A 26,634-nucleotide genomic window follows, 5' to 3' on the forward strand; every position below is an offset into this window, starting at 1 on the left:
GACTAAGAAACAAAGACAGAATAAAAAACTGCTAGCCAACTTCACTGATGAAAATAGGTACAAAAGTCAAAAGTCCTAAAAATTACATTAGCAAATGGAATTTGGCAGTGTAAAAACAGTAATAATAAAAATCTTTTGAGAAGTTGAGGTTATCCTACAAATGCAAAGGTCACCTGATGCTAGGAATTCTATTAATCCAATTAATCATATTAACAGATTAAAGAAGATAAATCTCATTAAATGCAAAAAAAGCATTTGACAAAATTTAATAGCCATTTATGAAACTACATTTAACAACTTGAATCTCATTTAAGAGAACATAGTTTCTTAGCCAGAGAAGTGGTATTTATAAAAAGTCTAGAAATATGGTAGCACAGAAAATGGCACTGTGGGCTGGTGGATGACACAGGCTGGTGCTCACAGGCAAGGAGCACACAGGAAGACTCATGGGAATCGATCATGTTCCATTTCTTAAGTTGGGTGGTGGATTCATGAGCATCCATTTTATTATCAGGCTTCAGAACTTACATATTACATGTACTCTTATTTATGTATTAGTGTTATATATATTAAAAATTCTCAAAGGACATATAAGCTAAAAATGGATTTTATAAGAATCTTTTTTTAAAAAAAGCACCTTTTTTTTTTTTTCTTAAAGCGTTACTGAATACTCTGTAGGAGACTCAAAAAAAGAGTAAGGAGTTATACAAAGTAGAACATAAAAAAGTACATAAATACAAAAGAAACTTCAACAGAAACACTCAAAGATTCCAACAAGTAAAATGACTCTCTACTACTACTATAGAAATTAGCAGATGTGAGTTCTAACCATGGTGCAATGTCTGATTTAGTTTACTTCAAGAAGTCTTAGCTTCTTTATCTAGAGAGGGAGTGGGGTTGGGTAAAGGATGTGGCAACTTTTAGTATTTTACCCACTGCTAAAGTTCTATTATTTTAAGACTTAAAAACTCACAATGAATTGAGGATAATAAAAATTAATTAAAAGGCACTTTTATAACAATTTCAGAAATAAATCACAAAATAATTTTGCAAAGATCGGGCAGCCCCGGTGGTGCAGCGGTTTAGCGCCGCCTGCAGCCTAGGGCGTGACCCTGGAGACCCTGGATCAAGTCCCATGTCAGGCTCTCTGCATGGTGCCTGCTTCTCCCTCTGCCTGTGTCTCTGCCCACCCCCTCCCCCCGTGTCTCTATGAATAAATAAATAAATAATCTTAAAAAAATAAATAATAAAATTACAGAAAAGGAAGATTAAAAAAATTTTTTGCAAAGATTGATGGACTATTACTTTCATCTTGGGTACCTATTGAAATTGCTTCAGAAATTCCAAAAAGCTTTTCTACACCATAAACAATTTTTAACTCCACATCAGACTGGTCTTTCAAAAATCTTAGTTTATTCATCCCACATTTACAAAGATGCCCTGAACAATGTTCTTTCTGTTTTTCCCTCCTCCTTGCTAATTCTTCTTCATCCTATAGGGCCCAGCTGAGGTTCCCTACATTAAATGCTCATTCTTGCCACATCCTTGGTTTTCTGCACACAAAAGCAGACCCTGTGTTTGAAGACTGCTTTGTTCTAGCAGTGTGTGGAATACAAAATCTTTATTTACTGGTTGTTAATGATCAATTCTGGAATTCTCACCCTGGCATTTCTGACCCTCCAATGACGGATTTTACTTTCCCTATCCAGATCATCTCCCCTTTGACAATTCCTTATGTCCCTCTTTCTCTTTCTACTTTTAATCTGGACCCCATATTCATTCAAGGAGTATCTGGTCTAATGCAAAGAACAAATGTGACAACTGAACTATATGAAACTGACACCTTTACACATCAAAACAGTTAAATACCAGCAAATTCACATGACTGTCTAAAACTTTGTGGAGACTTAAACTCAAGTGTGAACTTGAATAAGTAACTCAGTCTTTCGGAGCCATCATGAGCTAAATTTACATCCATAAATTAGTTAATAACTAAGTCTTTATATTTCAAGAAATTAGTTTTTTGATGAATCACAATATGCTGAAATGTTCATATTAAAAAAACTAAAGAAATATTTAAAAACAAGCCATAACTGTATTTCTTTAACACCTGAAAAATATAAGGTATAAATAAGAAGATCAGGTAACATTTGAGAATTTAAAAAAGTTGAGCTAGTTTATGGATTAAATTTATGTTACTATTTGCAAACTACTAAGAAGTCTTACTTTATAGTAGCTACTTAAAAAAAAAAATCATTGGTCAAATTCTTATGGTCATGTATGCTCTCAAACTATCAAAACTCATTTGAGTTGTTCCTTTCTTCAAGACATTTACAATTACTTTATTCTATTCTTATACAAATTGTAAAGTTTAAGAGAGACAGAGAAACTTGACTTACCACAAGGATTGGATATGAAAATGGTTACAAGAGTACAGAATGCCACACTGCAATTTAAGGCAGCAAAAGAATACGAAGCCAAATTTAAACCAGAGGGCAAATTACAACCAGTAGACATGAAGCAGAATTGGACTTTGCACAGAACTTTATCTCTGTATTTATAAAAAGGAATTGGGAGTTATTTTACAGACAAAAATAAAGCTTTGCTTTTTATATCTCACCTGAATGGGAAAATATTTTCATAAGTCAAAAATTCATGGCCAGTGCTACTATTTAGACTGACATTTAAGAGCTATTTAAAGCCCTCAGTTGCTAAATTTATACAAGCACAAAACACAGAGATTAAATGTTGATTTGATAATTCTGCTGAAGTAACATCTGAATAATAGCATTAAAAAGAAATGGGTATCAAGTTGGTGATGTGGATTTACAAGAGCACTTCCTCCATTAGGACAGTCACAGATAATTCAATTAAATCTATACATGACAGATAATATTGAAAACATCTGTATTACAATCTGAAGGTATAGGATCAAACTAATTTTAGCTTCACTATAGTTCATTATAAGGAAATTTTGGAACTTTATTATTCTTATTCCTTACCTTCTAAATTCTTGGAAATTTATTATTCTTACTACATAAGCCTCTGATTTAGAGCTTTAATAGAAAATTATTTGCACTGAAGGAGGTACAGACTGAGGACAGATAAAAGAGGTAGTATAAAAAATTATATTCCTTAAATAAGTAACAACTGATATGTGATAAAAGGCCTTTAAGGCAAATACTTTCTATGACCCCTAACACAAATTTCTTTTACAATATAAAAGAACTGAATGCCAATGGGATTTTACTTCTTTCCCAGTGGTATTTTTGTTTTCTGGATAGCAATATACTATACTGAGAGCAAGGAAGTGGTAAGAACCTTGGCAGGTACATTATAGGGAAGCAGGTATACATAATTAAGCATCTACAGTGTGTCTGTAAGAACCCCAAGAGGTGGGTGTTATGGTCCCCACTGGTACGTAAGATTGCTGAAGCTCGGGGAAATTAAAGAACTTATCTAGTGTCACATATCTAATAAAAGTATATTCTAAAGTCCATATAAAAATACAGTATTCTCGTTCTCTAAACAATAATAATTGCATCATTTATGGTCATGATTTTCACTGACTGGTGTCCTCACCAAGAGACTTCCAGAAAACAGATCTATATTGGATAAAACTCCAGAAAGGGCATGCAGACATGCACAAAAAATGTGTAATTTTAGTGAAACATAGAAAGGCTCATCCAGATATATAATAAATAACTCTGTGTAGACATCTGCAGGAATTTATTATCAAGGTGAATTTGCCTTGCTCAATAATATAATACAAGCTAAAACTTGTCATCACTGAAAACTATTTAAATAATGATAATGCAGACTATCAGAAGTCAAAACACTTGAAATTGGAGAGATGTAGGACTACTTTAGCATGCAATACATTCAATTCTACATGCAAGACAGAATGACAGAGTGTAGTTTGTGTGTTTTGGAATCAGGTCTGGATTCATAACCTGGTTATAGCAATTACTGGTAGTACAAGGGAAGAGACTTTGGAAAGTTTCTCTAATTTTCAGTTTATTCATCTGCAAAATGAGGAAAATAAAAGTATGAAATTTTCAGGGTTACAACTTAAATAACATGTATTAAAGGCCTGACTGGCGGGGTGCTTGCTTCTTTCACCATTCCACTCTAGCAATGGCAGTATAAAAAAATATCTAATTTTAATTTACAGATGTAAAGTCTAAAGGACTTTAAGGTCAGTCTTGAATCAAGAGCCAAAGTATAAACTCCAATCAGTTCACTCTCCTCTAATGAGATATAATATTAAACTTTATTAATAAGTCTTCTCTCTTCCTCTGATGATTGTACTAGGTGGGCAAATATTTTTCTTCATGTTCTTTATCAATCCCATGGCTAAAACCAACCAACCAACCAACAAAAAACCACCATGCATCTGTTTTATCACTGTTAAGCCAGACTTTTTAAAGAACCATACTGGGCAGCCCGGGTGGCTCAGTGGTTTAGCGCCGCCTTCAGCCCAGGGCGTGATCCTGGAGACCCAGGATCGAGTCCCATATTGGTCTCCCTGTGTGGAGCCTGCTTCTCCCTCTGCCTGTGTCTTTGCCTCTCTCTCTCTCTCTCTGTGTGTCTCTCATGAATGAATAAATAAAATCTTAAAAAAAAAAGAACTATACTTTTAATTTTGAAAAATCCATAATGTGCATGATTTTTTTTCAAATAATTAATGCTATTTTCATGAGTAATTAAAAATATTTAATGGTCATTTATCCTAACACTTCAGAAGAAAATGTTTTCACAGTGCATTAGAATTACTATTTGCCAGCCTCATCCCAAACTAGCATTTTAAGTTTATAATACTTAATTTTGAAAGAATGGATCAATGTAAAAACTGGCTACATAATGGTTATATATCATCTGTTTTAGAACAGGTTGTACTACCACACCAAATTCCCCCTCACTCCAAATCTTTTGTAGTAGTCCATGACAATTCATGCAATGATTGTCACACAACCACAGTCTGCCTCAGTTCTAGTGTTTTCCTACTGAAGGTATGAAAGGGTAGCAATCAAAATCTCAATTAATATAGAACCTGTGATGAAATAAGGAAGCTTTGGTATGGTGAGGTCAGTCCTCAATTACAGTGATGCTTTTAGTATAGAGTACAGAGAAAAGCACTTGCGTTAGCAGATGCTCCTGAACTGCCTTAGAACAGGCTTTGCATTCTCAGTCAAAGGGAGAATACTTGGCTAGAGTTTCTCATAACTGGAATATCAATGGCAATAGTAAACAAAGTTAAAAAGGCTGAGCTCATCAAGCCTCTAAGGAATCAAAGCAAATACCAGATGCCAAACTATCTGTTACTAAATGCCCTCATTAATACTTGAAGTATTTGAGGGTGAGAAAGTGCGAAATTTCATTCAAAAGTTTTGGGGTTTTACAAAAGTAAATATAATGAAAAAACCCATTAAATAAATGAAATAAAATGCCTGTATTCATCCATAATACTTTCAGATTTAGGGTTACTTAATATCATATAAAAATAATTTAATATATATGTATAATGTGTCTGTGTATATATGCATGTTTGAGTATATGTATAGGTATTGTAAGAAATAGAAATATTTCCAGATATAAAGAATAAAGAATAAAGATATTTACCATAAATATCTCAAGTGCTTTTGTTAGTTAAGTTGATGGCCATAAAGGGCTTTCAAATTTTTAATGACTACAAAGATTCTTTAAAATTTAAAATATTTATAAAAATTAAATAATAATAAAACACTTTTCTAGAATGAAAAGTACTTGTGCATTTTACCATAAATTAAATCACTTTGTTTATAATATATAATCCTATAATTTTACCTGATACAATGTGATATTTTTATTACTTCAGATGTATGCTGTACTAACATTCATTTCAACACAAGTGAAAATAAATAAAAATACTTCATAATTAGTTCTCATTCATTTTAAAAATATCATATTATATATGTCCAGTATATTGATCTGAATAACAGAAAAAATAATGACCGAAATGCTATTTGTATATACTTGTTGGTTAAAACTCTGTGCTAGTCAGTAACGGCTTAAATTAGAACAGTGTTTGGATCATTTAGAAAGAAAGTGATAAAGAGATAAGAGGAGTTTAGAAGAAAGTCCAGAAATACAAGAGGAAGAAAACCTTAGCAACTGCGATGAAAGCCTTTCTGGAATTTATCCATCTGCTTAGGAATGTCTTAAGCATACTTCACAAAAATATAAATCCAGTAGACAAAACAAATTAAAAGATATTAGAGTCATCTAGATCTGTCAGTGTCTTATGTGATGCCACAAGAGTGACATTTTCTTGAGGAAATATTCACTAGTAAATATTAATAATTAGTAAAAATATTTTTTTTCACCTCATAAAAGAGACTGCACTAATGATTAACTTTTGAGGACAAGGATAACAAGAAACTGTTAAATTACAAGGCTGATACTTCCTTATTAAATCATATATAGAAACCATGTAATGCACATGGAGCACTATTGAATTAACCTACCATGATAAATTATCCCTCATGTTAAACTAATAATGGCATATATACTTTTTTTCCAAGGTATTTAAATTCAAGTGCCAATGAACGTCTCTACTACGATTTTAGGTCAACTCAGGAAACTAATTCTGCAGAGTGTATACATTATAGTTAACTCTTTATCTCTGCTCATTATTATTCTTCAAAGATAGAAGGTTCAAATGTTAGGTCTTACCTGACCAGGTTCTGTCCCAGTAACAGTCAAGTCTTGGATGGATCTACGTCTTGGCTGTCCGTTGCCTTTTAAAGGATTAAAAAAAAAAAAAAAAAAGTAGAATACTGAGACCTATTCAAACAGATAACAAGGTTGTTACTGCTACAGTAGGAAGTTGAAATTTGTTGCTCCGTGGATCTACACAAAATGTTTGTAGAAAAAATAATTAAGTTAGTTTATTGTTAAAAAAAAAAAAAAAGAAGAGAATGTTGTAAGGAAAAGAAGAGAAACAGCTGCAGAGTTTTAACTCAAAAGTTGCTGGTCTACGGCAAAGTAGGTCCTAATACAATTAACCACTCCTACTCCACATGAATAGCTACTGAACTCTCTTGCACCATCTTCTGTCATGTATTTAAATAGATGAATGCTTGTGGGCTGGGGCTGATGATGGCATCTATTTCAAGGGCCTTACGTTACAGTTTCTACAGCAAGACAGCTAGCCAGGAAGTTGTATGACATGACTGCCTTTAACCAACAACAGTACCTTGTTCTTCAGGGCCTACAAGGATGTTTAGGCTTAAATTTATTATACTGAGGCACACTTACTTAATCCCATTAATCTTTGTAAGAATCTAGTAGTTCATTTTTGGTGAATAACTTTTAATTTTCTACTGAAGATGAATGACCCTCATTCCATTCTCAAATATACAGCGTTTTTTGAGATGGCTATTGTGTTAATCCTGCTTTAGGAACTTCCACGCTAATAATAACTTAACCTAAAAAGCCGTTATGAAAAAATGTTACAAACATAAACATAATAGAATGAATTAAGCAACAGTTTCACTTGGTACTTTTATTTGGGAATAGAGCTTTTTATATGGTATCTTCTAAGATGAGAGATCAGCTGTCTAAAAGGAAACACCAAAATATTGTGAGAAACAGCTGATAAAATACTCAGAATTCTTTTAACTCTGAAAGCTCTATTATATAATTTCTCAACTAGTAGGCAGCACTCAACATGCACTCTAAAAATTTTGGCCCAACTAGCAGACAGAATTTGTTCTTAAAATTTTATATTTCTAGGGCTGCCCAGGTGGCTCAGCGGTTTAGCGCCTGCCTTCAGCTCAGGGCATGATCCTGGAGACCTGGAATCGAGTCCCACGTTGGGCTCCCTACATGGAGCCTGCTTCTCCCTCTGTTGGTGTCTCTGCCTCTCTCTCTGTGTCTCTCATGAATAAATAAATAAAAATCTTTAAAAAAATTTATATTTCTATAATCCTAAGAATCTTATTTTAAAAACAATCAGCAATATAATTTAACATCTTAATCTGATTATTTTGCATGTAAACTAAAGGGACCTTACAACAGAATGAAGTTTAATGAAGTAATATGTGTAGTAAATATAAGAACTCAAGTTTATAGCCACACTCAAATTTATAAGATATCATCACTTTTTTTCATTTTAAACTATGTTTTAGAATTCTCTGCAGAATTTTAGCTCAAATTTACTTGAAATTTCATTTCATTCCAAGTTCCAACTTTTGGATACAAATTAAAATAACATAAATAACAGTACATTTGTTCAATCAGGCACACTAAGATACTTTTGTGAAAAATTTTAACTATTCCTGCTTCCTGAGGACAGAAAGATTGCCACCACCATGACTAATAAGCAATTTTAGACACATTTCATTCAACACAATCATTCTAAAATTAGCTGAGATGAGACAGGCTTGTAAAAGTGTCTGGAATTCTCTTTTCAGATTAGCAACATTTGTGAATCTGGGGAACCACCCAGCACATGTGTCTAAAAAATCATTACATCACCACTGCAATAACAACAAAAGCAAACTCAAATCTAAGTGGGGTAGTAGAAGGAAGGGGAATAAAAACTTTTAAGGAAGTAGGGTAAATAAGAAGTGACACAGTTAACAAATGCCATAAAATGAGAAATCTTCAAGCTACAACATGAGTCAAAGCAAGCAATATTAGGCAATGCATTTTAATTAGCATAACCATGGCAGAAAACCATCTGGCAAATAGTTTAGACAAAGCAAAAAAGGACTGCAATCAACAAATACTTATTGCTCCAATATTAAATTTTAAGTCATAATTTAGAAATGTGAATGTAAAAAAAAAATAAAACTATTATTGCAAATGAAAATTAGAGTATGTTCTCAGTAAATTTAGCTTGATTCTGAACTTTTTTTTGCAACTAAATACTAATTTAGAAACTCACTCATTTTACATTTTTTCGTAGTTCTTTATCATATGCATACCTATATTACACATGGTAGTATAAATGAAAAAAGTAGAATCAAAGGCCAATATGTCTACAGATGCCTGATGGAGGAATACGAAACCTGCAAAAGCATCCTGAGTATTTCATTTTGTAATAAATTCTGGAACTTTTAGGACTTATGACAGGGAATAAGTGACATTTTTTTTAGAACAACTTTTCTAAGTAAGAGCACCAATATACTATATCCCTAGCTCATCATAATTCCCCAGCCACCCCCACCCCCGCCCATAATCCCTTTCCCCCCTAAAAGAAAGGGTGGTTGAGATAGCGGGTTACAGGCCAATTTAACTGTTTTTTATAATATCACAAAAACAGAATTCATCTCTTCAAAAAGCTGCTCTTTTAAGTACAACTTATTTCCTAAACTGATTTGAACAGAGTCCACCTTCCCAGTCACTCTTGTGTCTTTTCCAATTGGTTTAAGTAAGCTCATTGTTTTCCTTACCTTAACTACTCTTAATTTTCTATTTTCCAAACTTCCTGAAGGCTCTTTTCATGTAAAATTCAATGCTACATTTTCCTGGAGACATCTCTTCACTAAATGTTGGAAATTTTGAGATTCATAAGTTTTGAATATTAAAATTGTGGGACACTGTTCTCTTCATCTGTAAAATACATAAGATTTAAAAAATTTTGTATAGCACTATATACACTGTAGTATTATATCACCACTTCATGGTAAACTATGCAATTTAGAAATATATGTTCTCATTTAGGCTGCTACAAATTTCATATTCTTTTATTTATTTCAATAAATTCTGTGTCATTCCTTAGAAGGCCCTTCAGGGTGGGTTTTTTTTTTCCTTCTATCAAAGGAAAGTAATTATTATTGATGTTTTGCTTTCTAACACACTAGCTTTTATTAGGTAAGAGTTCAATTTTTTGATTACAAAAAGTGATCCTGATAGGCTAAAATACATAAAGAGACTACTAAACATTCTCTTTAATATTGGTTAGATGAACTTCCCTATTTAATTAGCCACAAATACAGAATTTTATTGAAGGTGATGTGGCTACAACACATGACAGAAGCAGATATATTTCAGCATAGCTCTCCTTGAGCCTCAGAGTCCCTAATCCAAAGATTTATAGCTGCTAATGACACTATGTGTCCAAGGTAGGAACTTGCCAAATCTAGTAAAGTCTACTTCTTATCTCACTGTCTCTTCACATCAGCACTGCACTATTTGGGGGGGAAAAAATGAACCAATAATTTATGTACTTGAAGTAATGTTTATAAAACATTAGTATGTACTGGTTCTTGAACCAAATATAGTATTAAAAGGTTATATTCTTAAAAAAAAAAAATAAAAAAAAATAAAAGGTTATATTCTTGTCCTGATGGGAGAAAGCAAAATAGTGCCCAAGTGTCTCTGAATAGTATTACAGCCTCCAGCTATCCAGCATTCTACAAAGCCCTCAGTGCACTGTCCTCCACCAGTCCAATCCGTCTGCCAACTCCCTAAGATAGCTGAAACTTCTGAAGCAGGAAAAGGTGTAAGTATGAGACATTGAGCTACCATTTATTTTTGTTAAATATGCCTGGGATCTCCCATACTCTACTTATTCTATTTAACTACTCATCATACTCTTGAAAACAACTAATGTAGACCTAAACGTGTCTGACTGAAATTAAATGTAAGTATTCATTAAATTTTTCTCAGTAAGTATATCTAAATGCAGCTGAAATTATAAGGATACCTGAAGTTTCTTTCAGCTTTAAGAACTGTATTACAAACAAGAATATCAGTTAAGTTCAGGTTCTTCAGGGTCCTGGGCAAAAATATTTTACATGACTTTTAAAAATTTTGCATATTCAATCATCATTATTTCTTATATCCTTAAGTACAGTATATAAGATGGAGTACCATCTTTGGTCAAAGCATACTATGATTCTAAAATGCTATGCCATGTTATTTTAGCCTTGCAAAAGGTATACTGAAGCACCACTATTCAAGGATCTCAAATTGAAGTACATTAAAGCTATTCTTATCTACAGAATAAATGAGAATTTTCAAGTGTTTTAAATCAACTCAAGCATTATAATTTAGTCTGAACAAAGAAATTCAGTACCACTGGGTATAAATATAAATATCCTATAAAACTTTATGGTTTACTTTTTTAAAGATATATTCAAAATTCCGGTAGTCACACAGTATCAGTATTTGGAAAAATTTACTTTTGCAATATTTGGAAATACAGATCATTTTAGGATAGCAATCTGGTATAAACTCTGTATAAGGAATTTCATATTAGAAGAAGTATAGAAGATAAATGTTTCAATTAAATCTTTTGTATGTACTTAAATAGTACCTTTTTTTCAGTGGATTTCAAAATACATTATTACTGCAGTTGATTTCCTTACGTGCTGTAACTATTCACTCAAGGACACAGGAGCAGAACTGCTGACTTTTTTCAACCACTCAAACTAAAGCCATGAACAAAATCATGACTTAACTACTCAAGTCTCTTACTCCATGCTTTAAATGGGAAAAGTTTGTTGCTCCTGTTTTGTTAATTTTTTTTTGGACATTTTACCTGTTTATCTCTGGCATCTGCATCTTTGAAAGAAATGCAAAATTTAGGTATTCTAACACCAGTAAATGTTATTATCAAAACGTATTATATAGTTTCACAATTCATAATCCCTATTTCATTTGAGTATATGAAATAAAGATTGGGGGAGGGAATAGAACCTTGGAAGCTTGGAGAGTAACAAAAATGAATGTGGGAAAGTAAAAAAATCAAGTGGAAAAACCCAATAAATAAAAAATCATATTCTTATTAAAATCTTGGGAGGAAAAAAAATTAGTAAATTTAAAGCAATCTAATAACATGCCAGTCATTCACCTTTTCTTCAAATAAAAGTAATACAAGTTAAAATGTACCGGCTAAACGGGAGAAATGATTATGTTTTTAAAATTTCCAAGTTTTAGAAGACATTTAAGAAAGGCTATTTCGGGATCCCTGGGTGGCGCAGCGGTTTGGCGCCTGCCTTTGGCCCAGGGCGCGATCCTGGAGACCCAGGATCGAATCCCACATCAGGCTCCCGGTGCATGGAGCCTGCTTCTCCCTCTGCCTGTGTCTCTGCCTCTCTCTCTCTCTCTCTGTGACTATCATAAATAAATAAAAATTAAAAAAAAAAAAATTAAAAAAAAAAAAAAAAAGAAAGGCTATTTCCTCTTCTCAAAGTTCATTTCAGCTTATCATTTTGTAATGTTCAATAAACGAATAGATTAGAAAATGGTAGGTCAAATAGTTTAAATCCTGAGCAAGAAACTTCTACACTTATATTTACTTTGCTTATATTTATTCATAACAGATAAGATAAAAAATATAGTTATATTTTAAAAAAGTGCTTACAATTGGGATCCAATATTAATAAATACCAGTTTGGGTATTATCAAGAGGTATTTAATACCACAGAACTTATGGGAAACAGACTTTCAGGAAAAAAACTGCACAAGGTACCAAGAAATTCTGGCAATTAAGTATCCCTCTTTGTAATTTAAAATGGCCATGTAAGACATCTGAAGTACTCCCAAAGCATGGGTTATATTTTTATATTTAATTTAAAAATACAACCTAAGAATACATTAATATCTCGCTCTTATGTCCAATTGTTATAAGTCCAGTGCTTGTATTAATCTTTTATTAAAGAAAGTAAAAACTGATTAGGTTACTGTTTAGATATCTGGGGGAAAAAAAGTCACCAAGAATATTTAATAAAATGTGTTATTGAATACTATTTCTATGTGAACAGCATTGTTGCTCTGGCAATTAAGAGCAGAATTATAGTTTCCTGACTCTATAAGGACATAGTGTCAAAAGAGGGTCTGTTAGCCAAAAAGGTCTCTTTAATGTGGACACTAAAAAGGAGCAAGACAATTTTTCTGTCTTCTCCTCCTCAAACAAAAGAGGAGAAAATGGATGTGATTGGAATCAGATCTAGTTTGGGATCCTGGCTATGTGGCTCTGAGAAAACCACTCAAAATTCATTAGATTAAGTTCCTCATTTATAAAACAGCTGTTAATTTTATCTGGTAACCTAGTTATTAAGACTGCTATAGAGGTCAATTGAGATAATGTACCTTAAACTACTTTATAGGCCACACAAGAGCATTTAAGCAGGGTTTCTCAGCCTTGGCAGGTTGACCAAGTGTCATATTAGGCTGGATAATTCTTGGCTTGTGGAACACTGTTTGATACATTGTAGGGTGTTTAGCAGCATCCCCGGGTCCTTCCCACTATTTGCCACCTGCCACTTGTGACAACCAAAAATGTTACCAGATGTTGCCAAATATCCCCTGGAGGGCATATTCATCCTGGTTGAGAACCATCAAAACTCTTCTTTCTCTTTTCTCTCCCTCATTATTTTGTACAGTACTGGCTACACTGTTCACTACATGAGTTTGTATATATTATTAGTGCTTACTCATAAGACATGGATTAAGACTATATTGCCATATGCCTAAATACTCCTGATTCAAACATTTAAAGTAATCACAGCTTCATAGTATGTATGTCTAAATGTTGCTACTTCTTTAGTCAAAATAATATGCCCCTAAACACAGTACCTTTCAGTATGGAGGCGAAATAATCTCAAGTACTCTGTTAATTATGCATGCAGGCCATGACTCAATTAACGAAATTGCTATGTGAGAAATAGGTTAAACTCTTTTCCCTGAACAGCAATAATGATGATGTTATAAAATAAATCACTTTGAAAAAATAAAAATTAATCTAATATAAAGTGGTTTTATACAAAGTACCTAAGAATTATGTTTTATGCATATTTATAGTTTATACAGATTTTATATGTATCCTAGTTCCTAGCCATGGGAGGTCAATAATAGTTGGTTCATTTAACAGGCACATATTTATTAAATACTGCGCATGAGGCCCAGTGCCAGATAGCTGCTGATACAATCAATAATATATAATGAAGACATGGTCTGTATTCTGTTTTCACTTTACTGGAGGAGAAAATGACCTGTAGGTATTAAACTACGAAACAAAACTATTTTAAAAGCACAATCACGGGCAATGCATAGCCCTGAGGAATTTACCCAAAACATACCCATAAATGTGTGTGGGAAAACTGTGTATTTCTTTACGGGGAAGAGGTAGAGGAAAACCCAAAGCAGACAGAGTAATAAATGATTAATTTTGATGACACACGTTTGTTGTCTGTCAAAAACGGTGATTGAGATTTATCTATGAAATTATCACCATAACAAATAAATGCAATTTACCAATTTAAGACATTGAAGTACCATGTGCTAGTTAGGTATAAAAACATGTAGTTTGCAAGAAGATTCTCTTGATAACATACAAGAATCAGAACTGACCATGATTCTTTGGCAAGATACCATGCAAAACAGCAAATCTCTTTTACTTTGTTTCTATTTTCTAGGTTAAGGCAAAATGTTATTTAGCAATTCTCTTTTCTTAACTTCAAATTTCACTTGCTACCAACAGAAAGAGGCTTAGATAGGAAGTCTAAAAGGAACCCCAAAAGTAGAAACTAAGGAAGGAAAGGAGCCAAGAACAGTAAATATTTTAAACAGTTGTTTCCTTTTTCTGCTGGGTGCAAATAAAGTCTTGGTTTAGCTCACCTCACTTAAAAGCAGGGAGGAAGCTGATAAAATTCTAGGCTGGTATTCTCCCCTTCTGAGAAAAGGTTTATTTTGCCTTCTATGCTACCCTCATTTTTGGAGATTTAAGGTATCCTGTCAAGTCTGCTTCAGTATATATAAATGTATTACCTTTCAGTCTGTCTCCCTAATCACTGCATGCAAGGTATCTATTTTTATGTCCTATAACAATTGGAGCAAGAAGCATTTTATAAGTACCAGGGATCATTATTCCGGTCCCACAGCTATTAGACCAACTCAGGTGGTCTATGATACCTGATATGACGATCTCAGGGACATCCAGAATGTTGCCAAATGAAGCAGTTTTACGGTGGCCCCGTTTAGGCTTGGAATAGGCTGCAAAAACATATATATACAGTATACATGCAAACAACCACAAACAGTAACACAGAAAACGATTAACTACAAAAACAGAATAATTTTCAAATAGTTATGTTAATACTTCATGCAGAATGGCATGCAGAACTATCTAACTTTTCATTCATGCTAAGAAAAGGCATGATTTAGGAGAAAACAAACTATCAATAAAGATTTTCACATACTGGTTTTAATTAGCAGGGGGAAAAAAAAAGGACAGAGACAAAGCTGCACAGTAGTGAGGAAGCTAAATTTCAAACATGGGAAACAATCTACCTAAGTGGAATCACTGATAAGCGATGGAGGGCTAGGATGAAAGTGGGAAGGGAGACAGGAGTTAAAAAGAAATAAGCCACCATATTTGTTTTAATTACACAAACAAAGGAATATATGTTCAAATTAGATGTTTCTTGAAGTTGCTATAAAGTGAAATTTGTGATTAAATGGTAATTATTGAATCAAAGTACAAAACATATATGCTTTTGTAAATAAATATTTACATACACTTCTATTCAGCTGAATATTTGCTGTAGTTTCCAAAGGTCAAAGTACATTCCCATTAAATGTGAACAGTGTTAAAAGCTGGAGAATATGAATCTTTCAAAGTAAGACAATTCATTAAAAAAATCTGAACTGTATAAAATTCAGTGGATGTTCAACATCTGTTCCACATTTAGAGGGTAGGATAATTTAAATATATGTGGTTGTTTTTAACCTACTGAAGTATCACTTCTGTACAGAATAATTATAAACCAGTACCTGACCAGAAAAGATATAAATTATAACACCACTTTAGAGCAGTAATTATTATTTAGCAGATCTAACTTGAATGACATCCCTAAAGTGAAAGGTTTCCCAAGTGTGAAGATGTGTCACTGTATACACTATTCATCTAATGCTATACTGAGATGCCCTCACTCCACAGAAGAACACTTGTGACTCAGAGAGTAGGAGAGCTTGTTAGTGGCTGGTAAGCTCCATTCAATTTGATCATTTATGAAGATCCATCTGTGTGGCAAAGATTGCTAGTCCCCTGCCAATCTCTATTCTTCCCCTCTTTCTTAGCAACAGCACACTGACTTTACCCAGGACAGCAATGTTCCTACATAAAAGATCACAGATCCGTTTTTTCCTTGCAGCCCCATGTAGCCATCTATTACTATGGCCAAAGGCATCTCTATGGAAGTAGATAGGGGAAACTTCTGGTAAAGATCCTTGAAAGAACTTGGGCATGTATGCTATGGCCTTCTAATTTTCCCCTCTTGCTGCCTGGATTGTGGGTGTGATGACTGAAATTATGATAGCTATTCTAGAGCACAAAATAACCTTGAAGATGGAAGCCACACAATAGAATTGTGGCCCAGAGACAGAGGAGCTCAGCTGTCTAAGATCATAGAGCAAATTTCAAATTTCTCTATGTATGAAAAACAAAGCTTATGTGTTAAAGACACTGCTATTTTGAATATTCTGTTGTAGCTAGCTGATTCTAATGCTAATATAATCAGTGTTCATTATTAGATGAAGACAAGTACAATATGATGGTCTTCTGGGAAACTTCTTTCTGAAAAGAGCTCCACAAAAAATGACAACATTCTATTTAGAAGAAAAAAAAAAAACAAATGAGAAAAAAAGACCTAAAAAAACTCCAAAGAAACCTGGTTAGCTAAGTTAAGAAATATACATACTAATATGCATGAAAATACACATGTATACATACATACGGTTAAAAGACTAGAAGTAAAGACACAAAATTGTTAAGAGTTTATCTCTTAGGGGGACAGTTAAGGAAAACTGGTTTTTGGTTGTTTTTATTTCCACATTTTCCACAAAAGAAATGTATTTACTTTTATAATTAGCTTTCCTCTACCCCTGGAAGAACTGGAACGAAAACAAATTAAACCAGCATTACCTAGCTAAAAACTGGTAATTCACTCAGGTAATAAAATATATACAACTGACCATTGAACAACATGGGTTTCAATTGCGAGGGTCCAATTATACATGGTTAAAAAAAATACAATATAGTGTTATTAATGTATTTTCCTTACATTTTTAAAAAGATTTTATTTGACAGAGAGAGGGAGGGAAAGGGAGGGATTACAAGAAGTGGAAACAACAGAGAGAGAGGGAGAAGCAGACTTCATGCTGAGCAGGCTCGATCCCAGAACCCTGGGATCATGACCTGAGTCAAAGGCAGACGCCCAACTCACTGAGCCACCCAGGTGCCCCTATTCTCCTTATAATATTCTTAAGTTCTGGGGGAGTCATAAGTTACATATGGATTTTCTTTTTTAAAAAGATTTATTTATTTTTTAGATTTTATTTATTCATTTAGAAAGCAAGAGAGAGTGAGTGGAGAAGGGACAGATGGAGAGGGAGAGAATCTTAAGAAGACTTCGTGTCAGATGCTCAACTGACTGAGTCACCCAGGCACATGTGGATTTTCAACTGCAAGGCAGGTTGATATCCCTAACCCCTGTGATGTTCAAGGGTCAACTGTAATTGTTTTTGTGAAAACCAGTCCTTCAGTAATTAATCATTTAAGTGAAAAAATGGAATTCAAATACTAGCTTTTCCAGGATTGAATAAAATTACCATGATCTTTTAGATAACAATTAAAAGAATTATCTATACCAACTTGGCTATTCTTGCTACTGGAAGGAAGAGAACACACAGTATGGCCAAATCATATTTGGATCTAGAGTACATTTTTCTGCTAATTTCAAAACAAAATATTTGCTATTATTTGAAGTCAGCACAATTTCTAGTATAATCACTAAAAATCTGCTGAAACATTCTAATTTTGGCAAGATTTCAATTTCCTACTTAAATTTTGACCTCATGTTTGAGGTGAAAGATTTATATTTAATAAAAATATATTTTATGATCCAAATAATTTTGTAAGTCATACTTGCCTTATTTGGAATTGGAGAAAAACATACAAATTATGGCTAGAAACTTAGAAAGTATAGTGTAAGCCTACTTCCTGCTTGAAAAAAATTTATGACACAAAAAACCTGACATTCCCACTACTGAAACAATTAAAACTTTTATTTCCACTTCTCTTTAGGTTTTTGTTTCCTTTTTACCTGTGGTTGCAGCAATTCTGGCTTCTATTTCAGACATGTCAGCACTCATCCTCTTGCCCTCGGAGGTTGGGGGCAAGCTCTCCACGCTGCTTCCACGGGAAGCTCCCAAGCTTAAACGTCCCGATTCACTCTGTTAAAATTACAAGAATTACTGAAGCTCTTTAAATTTAAAACTCCTGGGCAGCCTAGGAGGAGGAAGATATCACCTAAGATTCTTATGGATTCTGTTCTGTTCTGAAAGAAAGTTTTAAGGGAGAAGAAATTGCAGGGGTTAAGGGAGAGCAAGCTACAGATGGCTGCTTTTAAGAAAGGGCAGTCACTGGAGTTGGGAGTTAGAGGCTACAATTATTAGTTAACCTAAATGCCTCAGGTAAGATAAATAAAATTACTACCTAAAATACTTTTTAACCAACAACACAAAAAGATAATAAATCTGAACAATATGAAATGATAGATTTAGGACAAATTCCTTTAACTGGGTAGCAGAACCGGTTTTTTTTTAGCACTTTACATTTTTAATCAACCATTAAAGCTAGGGAATATCACAGGGAGGGAGTTGCACTATTGGCAAAGGCAGCAATCATCAGAAGGGAAAACAATTTGATTGTGATAAATGGTAGGAGAATCTCATTTTATGTCTCTATGGTTATCTGCTTCAGGAACAAGATTCAGCATTTGTATAATGGAAGATGACAAATAGTTTCAGTCAGTATAAAGTTATGACTACTAGTAAAGTCATCATATGATTTTACTTTTAGTAACAAAACAAACCTGTTGCTTTGCCTGGTTTTTCAACAATTTTGATTCTAAGCGTTTAATAGTATCATTTGTGGCAGGAACTTGCTCCATATTAGTGTCACTTTTATTACTGGTATTTGTAGAAGCGATGTCCATGAATGAGCCTAGGAAAGCAGAAATATTTATGATTACAAATTGGGAATTATACAGATGCTTTGTTCAATAATATGTAATTTAAATTCTTTTCTAAACTAACAAGATATGAATCGAAACTAAGACTTTTCAAGCCAATGAAGATATCCACACCCTTTATTTATGTATGTATTTATTTATTTAAAGATTTTACTTATTTATTCATGAGAGACACACACAGAGAGAGAGGCAGAGAGAAGCAGGCTCCATGCAGGGAGCTCGACGTGGGACTCGATCCTGGGTCTCTAGGATCATGCCCCAGGCTGAAGGTGGTGCTAAACCACTGAGCCACCCGGGCTGCCCTCCAAACCCATTTTAAATGAAACTTAAGGATAGCAGAAACAGGGAACCAAAATGCTTAGTCTTCTAAAGTCAAGGGTGACTGTAAGGTTCTTAGTCTGAGCTAGTAAATCAAAGTGGCTATTAATCAAGATGGGGAAGACCATGGGAAAACTAAATTTGAAGGGTATATCAGGAGCTTAGTTTGGAATATGTTAAGTTTGAGTTCCTGGGCAGCCCGGGTGGCTCAGCGGTTTAGCGCCGCCTTCAGCCCAGGGCATGATCCTGGGGACCCGGGATCGAGTTCCACGTCAGGCTCCCTGCATGGAGCCTGCTTCTCCCTCTGCCTCTGTCTGTGCCTTTTTCTCTCTGTGTGTTTCTCATGAATAAATAAAAAATCTTAAAAAAAAAAAAAAAAAAAAGTTTGTGTTCCTATTAGATATCAAGTAGCTGGATATAGGAGTATGAAGTTCAGGCCAGGGATGAAGCAAAACATCAGCAAATAGATGGTATATAAAACTATGATACTGGATGAGATTACTGAGGAAATGAGGGTAGAGAGATAAACAAAAGAGCCTTAATGACTGAGCGCTAGGCATGGTGACATGTATAGGTTGGGAAGATAAAAAGTTACCAGCATAGGAAACCATCAGAGAAAGTGGCCAGAGATAGAAGATGGAAACCCAGGCTCATATGGTAACCTGTGGACTAACTAAAGAAAATGCTCTATATAAGGAGAAGGTAATGAACTGTGTTAAATGTTACTGAAAGCCAAAAAAGATGAGAACTAGGAGCACTTGGGTGGCACAGTTGGTTAAGCATCTGATTCTTGGTTTTGGCACAGGTCATGATCTCAGGTCTCAGGTCATAAGAACCCAGGTCAGGGCAGCCTGGGTGGCTCAGCAGTTTAGCACCACCTTCGGGTTAGGTTGTGATCCTGGAGACCTGGGATCGAGTCCCACTTCCCACGTCGGGTTCCCAGCATGGAGCCTGCTTCTCCCTCTGCCTGTGTCTCTGCCTCTGTGTATGTGTGTCTCTCATGAATAAATAAATAAAATCTTAAAAAAAAACAAAAACCAAAACGACCCAGGTCAGGTCCCTGCTCAGGAGGAAGTCTGCTTAAGATTCTCTTTCTCCCTCTCCCCCTGCCCTTGCTGTACATGGTCTCTCTCCTTCTTGCTTATTTAAATAAATAAATCTTTTTTTTTTTTTTTTTTTTAAAGAAACAATGAGAAGTGAAAATCATTTCAATTTAGTCATGTGGAGACAACTAGTAACATTGACAGGGGTAATTCTGGAGTAGTAGTATATAAAAGCCTAAATGGACTGGGCACTAGAGAGAATGGGAAGAGAGAAGCTAAGAGGATGCAAATACAGACTATATATGCCCTGGGAATGAATGATTCCAGTAGAAAGGCTAAAACTGATGATGCAAAAGACCGAGGGAAGAACTGCTGGGAAGAGCAGATGGGATACACTGCTTAAGTAGACAAGCTTGCCTCTGGTGAGGAGCTCAGCCATGGTAACAGAAAAGAATGTAGAGCAGATGGGCACAGATACCGGCCGGTGGGCAGATGTAGTGGGGGAGCTTCTGGAAGCTACCTTTTGATCAATCCAATTTTTCAAAGAAATAGAAAATAAGATCAGCTGAAAGTGAGGAGTGAAGAGGAGATTATTTGACATTTGAGGAGACAGGTTAAAGTATAAAGTTAAGTCACCTAAGTGAGAGGAGACAGACTAAATTATAGGACAGCCATGTAGCATCACTAAATCACTAAGGTGTTTGAAGACAGTAAATACGTGTTGTCTCCAGCCATGTGCACCCATACTGGCAGAGGCAAGCAAAAGCAATCGTCAGATTTTTTTTTTTTTAAGATTTTATTTATTTATTCATGAGAGACAGAGAGAGAGAGGCAGAGACACAGGCAGAGGGAGAAGCAGGCTCCATGCAGGGAACCTGACGTGGGATTCCATCCCAGGTCTCCAGGATCACACCCTGGGCTGAAGGCAAATGCTCAACTGCTGAGCCACCCAGGCTGCCCTGCAAGTGTCAGATTTAACCACTTGTGGTTAATAGCCAAACAAGCCTGAGACAAGAAATTAAAATAACTGGAATTAAGTGAAAGGAAGGCTCTGAGAGAACTGGAGCTCAGTGAAAAGATGGAAAGATCAAAGGACTGAAGGTCACAGTACTTAAACAGGGAGAGAGTCTGGAGGTGGTGGCAGAAACAAATCATGGAATTTCAGAGAAGTTCACTTTAGAATTCAGAGCAACTTACAGATTTTCAGTAAAGATGGAATTTGGTAATAACTATTAAGCCAGCTTAAAGTAAACGTAATTATTTTCGAGGAAACAGATCAGTAAAAATAAAATCTTAATAAAAATACTTAAAAGGCCATATATTTTGAAAAGCACAATTTTTCTAAGAGAGTTATCTCTACTGTCTTTTTTGATGTTCACATACTACGGATCCCACTATTACCTTGTATTTAGAAAACTAAGGAACTTTGAACTAAAAACAAGAGTTCTTAAATAAGAGTTTCTACAGGCTTTTCTACAAAGTAGGGTGAAATAAGTAGGGTGAAATACGAAGAAGAAATACACTGATTTTTACATTTACAATGATTTCTAATATTATTTGATCAAGCCGTTATCTGTGTAAAAATGATTTTCTTTCAAATAAAGAATGACATTCCCAGCAATACAATATTCCATATTTTTATATTTAACTATGCAAGAATTCTAATACTTGGAAGCAGATCTTTAGTAACTCTTTAATCTGGATACCTTCATGAAGAATGATGCACCTGGAAACCCAAATTGCAGTCAATCATATGAAACGAAGAAATTAAAATGCAAATGGAGACATCATTCATTACCTCTTGATTATAATTTCATGGGAACAGAGACAAAAAAATTAGGTTATTACTCTTCCAATCTATCCATTTACCTGTACTGGTGGCAGAGTTGCTCTGTCCTTCATCTGAATACTGACAAGGATACTGTAATGGTTCATCTGCTCCTGGAAAGTACTATATATGAAAAAGTAAATCACAATTTAAAATTTCTTTAATGTAAAATAAATCCTGTGAAAATTAATTTGAAGAATACACATTATTTTCTTGTCCTGAGATGTGAAAGTAGCAAAGATACTGCTTCATTTTCTCTAAGGCATATACTGAATTTGTGGATACATATACTCAGTATATGCCTTAGGTTTTTGGTTTTACAAAGATGATGATAATGTGCTACTCTTTTGTATTTCACCTGTGATCAATGCCATGTATGTACTTAAGTATCTATTTTACACAGAGCCTAGACAGTTCTAAAGAACACAGCTATATTTTTCTAGAGGAACATAGGTAATATAATAGTATCATTCCTTATAATTATATAAAATGTATTTTTTTATAATTATATAAAATGTATTTATGTTCTGCTGATACAAACTTCCAAACTGTTGAAATTTCTGTCAGTCTGACAGTTGAGCTTGGTATGCCATAGAATAATTGTCAGAACTAATATTTTGAATATCAAAAATAGATTATGGCTGTTCCTCTATAAACTGGAGATATAATATTGGAAATTTTTGCTGGGCAAACATTAGAAATTAGGGGAGAAAAGGAAAGGTTTTCTTTTCAAATCAGACAAAGCACATGTAAGTACAACAACAATCTGAACAATTTTTATATCCCAATGTTTTAAGGTATCTCACTATGGAGACGAAGTAGATTTCTTATGAATGTATCTTTAGGGCCTAGGATCCTATGTATAGCTGGAATTCACATATGATGGTAAGTTTTAATCAGATTACTTCAAGCTTGGTTTGCCTAAATCATTTTCAATAGAATAAACAAATCTCTAGCCATTTAGAAAATCTATATGTAAGGAGATTGAAGGGTTCTTCTATTGAGCAAACTGTTCTGAAATTCAGGCACTTTCATAAGTATGTGAACTTTTCAAGTCAAAGTACCACTCGATAGATTTTATTAGTGCACCCAAAACTAAAGGCCTAAAATTATTCAAATAATTCTCAAACTGTTTGTTTATAGACTAAGAAATTTTGATAATCATTTGAAAGGGTTCCTCTAAATTAAAAAATCCTATCTATAAATCCTAGAAGTTTAACATTTTAATGGCAAATGAAAAGCTAAAACTGTGCAATGAAACACCAGAAGGTAAAAATCATTTAAACAAATGTGCCTGGGTATACAACTGTTCTATTGCCCTGCATAAATGACTCCTTGATGAAGATCTGTACTCAAGAAAATTTAAAATTTAGTTTGGCAAGTATTAGAGTCAGAAAATACCTAAGTCCTATCAAGACAAACGCATTTGTCCACTAAGTTAAGCAAGAGGAAAAAGCAAGTTCAGAAACCAAGTCTAGTTATCTTTCCATTATAAAGAACTCGATTTTTTCCCCAAAATGATGTTTCCTCCTCTGAATATGAGTAATAAATGCCCATTCGAAACTGGACAAAACAGAAAAGTATAAAGCAGAAAATAGCAATAATGTCTCTTCACATTAAACCCCATCCAAACTCAGTATCTATCAAATTCCCCTAAATCCAAAGCCCCTCAAAAGAAGGATTATACCCGCATCAAGTGAGTCATTATTTTCACAATTTCCTCCATTGAAGGGCGCTGAGAAGGATCTTTAGACCAACAACGAGTCATCAGGCTCTCAATGGGCTTAGGTAAATTTTTGATCAGTGGTGGTCGAGTACCTAGAATTGAAAATTAGAGGAGGGGGAAGAATGTATTTATCCAAAAGAATGGTATAAAATTTTTATATGTATTTCCAACACAGTACTTATTTTATAGATCTTGTAATTTAAGATTTTGGAATAGTGAAGTACTTTTTTTTCTGTTAACATTGTATTTTCATAAAGGGGAAGCTACACCTTTTGCAAAGTTAAAATAAAATTTTTATGTGCATTATAGTAAGATAGAAATATTCTTTTTTTTTTTTTTTATTTAAAGATTTCATTTATTTATTCATGAGAGACAGAGAGAGAGAGAGAGAGGCAGAGACACAGGCAGAGGGAGAAGCAGGCTCCATGCAGGGAGCCTGACATGGGACTTGATCCTGGGTCTCCAGGATCAGGCCCTGGATGGAAGGTGGCGCTAAACCGCTGAGCCACCAGGGCTGCCCCCTATCTCATTTATTCTAAACTTTTTCCTGTAACAAATAATAATGGCTTAGTGGGCACTTCATTAAAAAAAAATTAAATGGTGGTTTTAAGTAATCTTACCTGAACTATATTTTCAGATTCACTGTAAAACTTTCAAATGTGTTTGAAAAATCCTCTTTCATATCAGGAAAGTCATCAACTATGGTGTTATACTCAGTGACCTCTAAATAACTCTTTTGTCAGTGGCAGACCTTTTTGGCTGCTGTGAATCCATCATTTCACAGCCAGAAAACTGTCAACTTTTGTGTAAATACTATAGTGAGGTCCCTAACTTAAAAAAAGCCTTTAATATTATGAAGTCTTTGTAATTTTACCAACAAGTTAGCTCTTTTATTCCTTACTTTACCGAGTTGATAATTTACTGACAATTGACAGAAAAACACAACAAATTGTCTTAGTCATTACTCTAGCATTCTCTACAATGACATTAAAGGTAGTAAAATGAAAAGTAGTACAGGAAACCAATAAAAACACTTAGGATTACTCAGATAATGATACTGTTTGACAAGTCTATGATACTTAGGTAAGTATTTTATGATCTGTGGAACAGTGTATTAAAATGCCAAAAAAATTAAAATGCCATAATCACAATGATTATAACCAATTGATAGAAATTAAATAATAGTGAAATAAAAATTAGGAAGGTTAAGCAATTTCCCTTCATGAAGAGTTTATTTTCCCAAATCAAATGTGAAGTAACTTGATTAATGAAGAACATGTATTCTAACATCCTGAGTGGTTAGAAATATCACAATTACATGTCTGAAAGGAGCAGGAGGGATATAAGGATACTGAATTCATAAATCAATATAACCTAAAAATATGGGCATTGGGAGTCAGAAAGATATGGATGTGAATCCCAGCAATACCACTTACTAATCTGGTGACCTTGGGCAACTTCCTTTCCCTCTCTAGGTCTCGGTCTCTGTAAAATTGTAAAATGAAGCAATAATAGTACTCCCCTTATAAGGGTGAATGAGAAGATTTTAAAAAGAAAGCATATGTGAAGCGCTATGTTCTGCCTTTATGAATAGCTGAAGTAACAACTCTTATTATCTTTTACTCCCTCAAAAGAAAAGGTTATATCTCCTCAATTATCTGAACCTTGAGAAAGATTTTATTAATTTAATTTAAAAATTTTATTTTCTTCACAGAGTCTAATCTGATGCTTCTCTATCCCCTGGAGAAAGCCAACCTAGGTACTTGGCTCTGGCTGTCTACTGATGGCTCTTCCCTAATCAGCAGAATCAGCAGACCTCCTCAGCCTTGGGCAAAGGATGGGACCACTCTCACCTCTGCCCTCCTTGATTTTGGGGGAGAGTAGGAGACTGATGAGAGCAAAGTATTCTGGTAACAAAGAACTGGATATTTTAATATTTGGGATAAACGTTCTTCTTTTTTTTTTTTTTTTTTTGATAAATGGTCTTCTTTAAGGTAGACGCAATTTTCCAGACAGAAAATATACAAAATATATTAAAGAAAAACTTTGTTTTACTAACCGTTATGAACAGCCCACATGATACGGAAAGCTGGGCCACCAATCTCATCAAAGGGTTTCCGACGTGTTATCACTTCCCAAAGGATAATACCCCAGCTGAAGACATCACATTTTTCACTGTAATTGCTACCTAGAGGAAAAGGTGGTATAATTTCAAGATTCTTTTTCTACATGACTTACAGAAACAACTGCTTTCATAAATTTTTAACAGCACTGTGTACAAAAACAGGAGGACACAACACACAGAGCTGGGAAATTACTCTTTCCTAAGTACCTTATGTCTCTGCAACAAAACATTTACTTATGAATTAAGTATTAATAATGCACTAAAAAAACACTTTAGAAAGCTGGACACTTCATACCTTTTCACTGAGAGGCACAGGATTTATTTTTTATTTACTCAGACTTATACTTTCTCTAAGGTAGAGAATAAAGCATTTGTACTTTCCTTTCTGTAACTTTTTAATCTTAAATTTTCTTTCCCCATTCATTCTCTTGATGGAACTACTCTATCAAGGCAGAAGAAATTTCTAATTTAATGTTATGACTTTCTTCTAAATATCTGGCAAGATAAAATTCTTAATTTGTAAACTTAACAGTTGTAAGCAGTGAAAATTATAGATAACAAATTTA

The 26,634-nt window shown here is 34.2% G+C and overlaps 1 protein-coding gene across 2 annotated transcripts in view; it reads right to left on the reverse strand.

Moving 5' to 3' along the window:
• Nucleotides 1-26,634, reverse strand: part of MAP3K7 (mitogen-activated protein kinase kinase kinase 7) — a 69,188-nt gene that overhangs the window by 12,227 nt on the left and 30,327 nt on the right. The window contains exons 7-13 of one of the 2 annotated variants that reach the window (XM_038554740.1): nucleotides 26,003-26,131; nucleotides 23,905-24,035; nucleotides 22,259-22,340; nucleotides 18,870-19,000; nucleotides 18,099-18,228; nucleotides 14,908-14,988; nucleotides 6,715-6,779 (exon numbers count right to left, since the gene is read on the reverse strand). In XM_038554740.1, coding sequence (XP_038410668.1) covers nucleotides 6,715-6,779; nucleotides 14,908-14,988; nucleotides 18,099-18,228; nucleotides 18,870-19,000; nucleotides 22,259-22,340; nucleotides 23,905-24,035; nucleotides 26,003-26,131 — 749 coding nt within the window. The remainder of the gene's footprint in view (nucleotides 1-6,714; nucleotides 6,780-14,907; nucleotides 14,989-18,098; nucleotides 18,229-18,869; nucleotides 19,001-22,258; nucleotides 22,341-23,904; nucleotides 24,036-26,002; nucleotides 26,132-26,634) is intronic. The other variant, XM_038554741.1, reaches the window with a different exon arrangement.

The sequence above is a fragment of the Canis lupus genome, chromosome 12, assembly GCF_011100685.1.
Source record: "Canis lupus familiaris isolate Mischka breed German Shepherd chromosome 12, alternate assembly UU_Cfam_GSD_1.0, whole genome shotgun sequence".
Taxonomy (NCBI): Eukaryota; Metazoa; Chordata; class Mammalia; order Carnivora; family Canidae; genus Canis; species Canis lupus.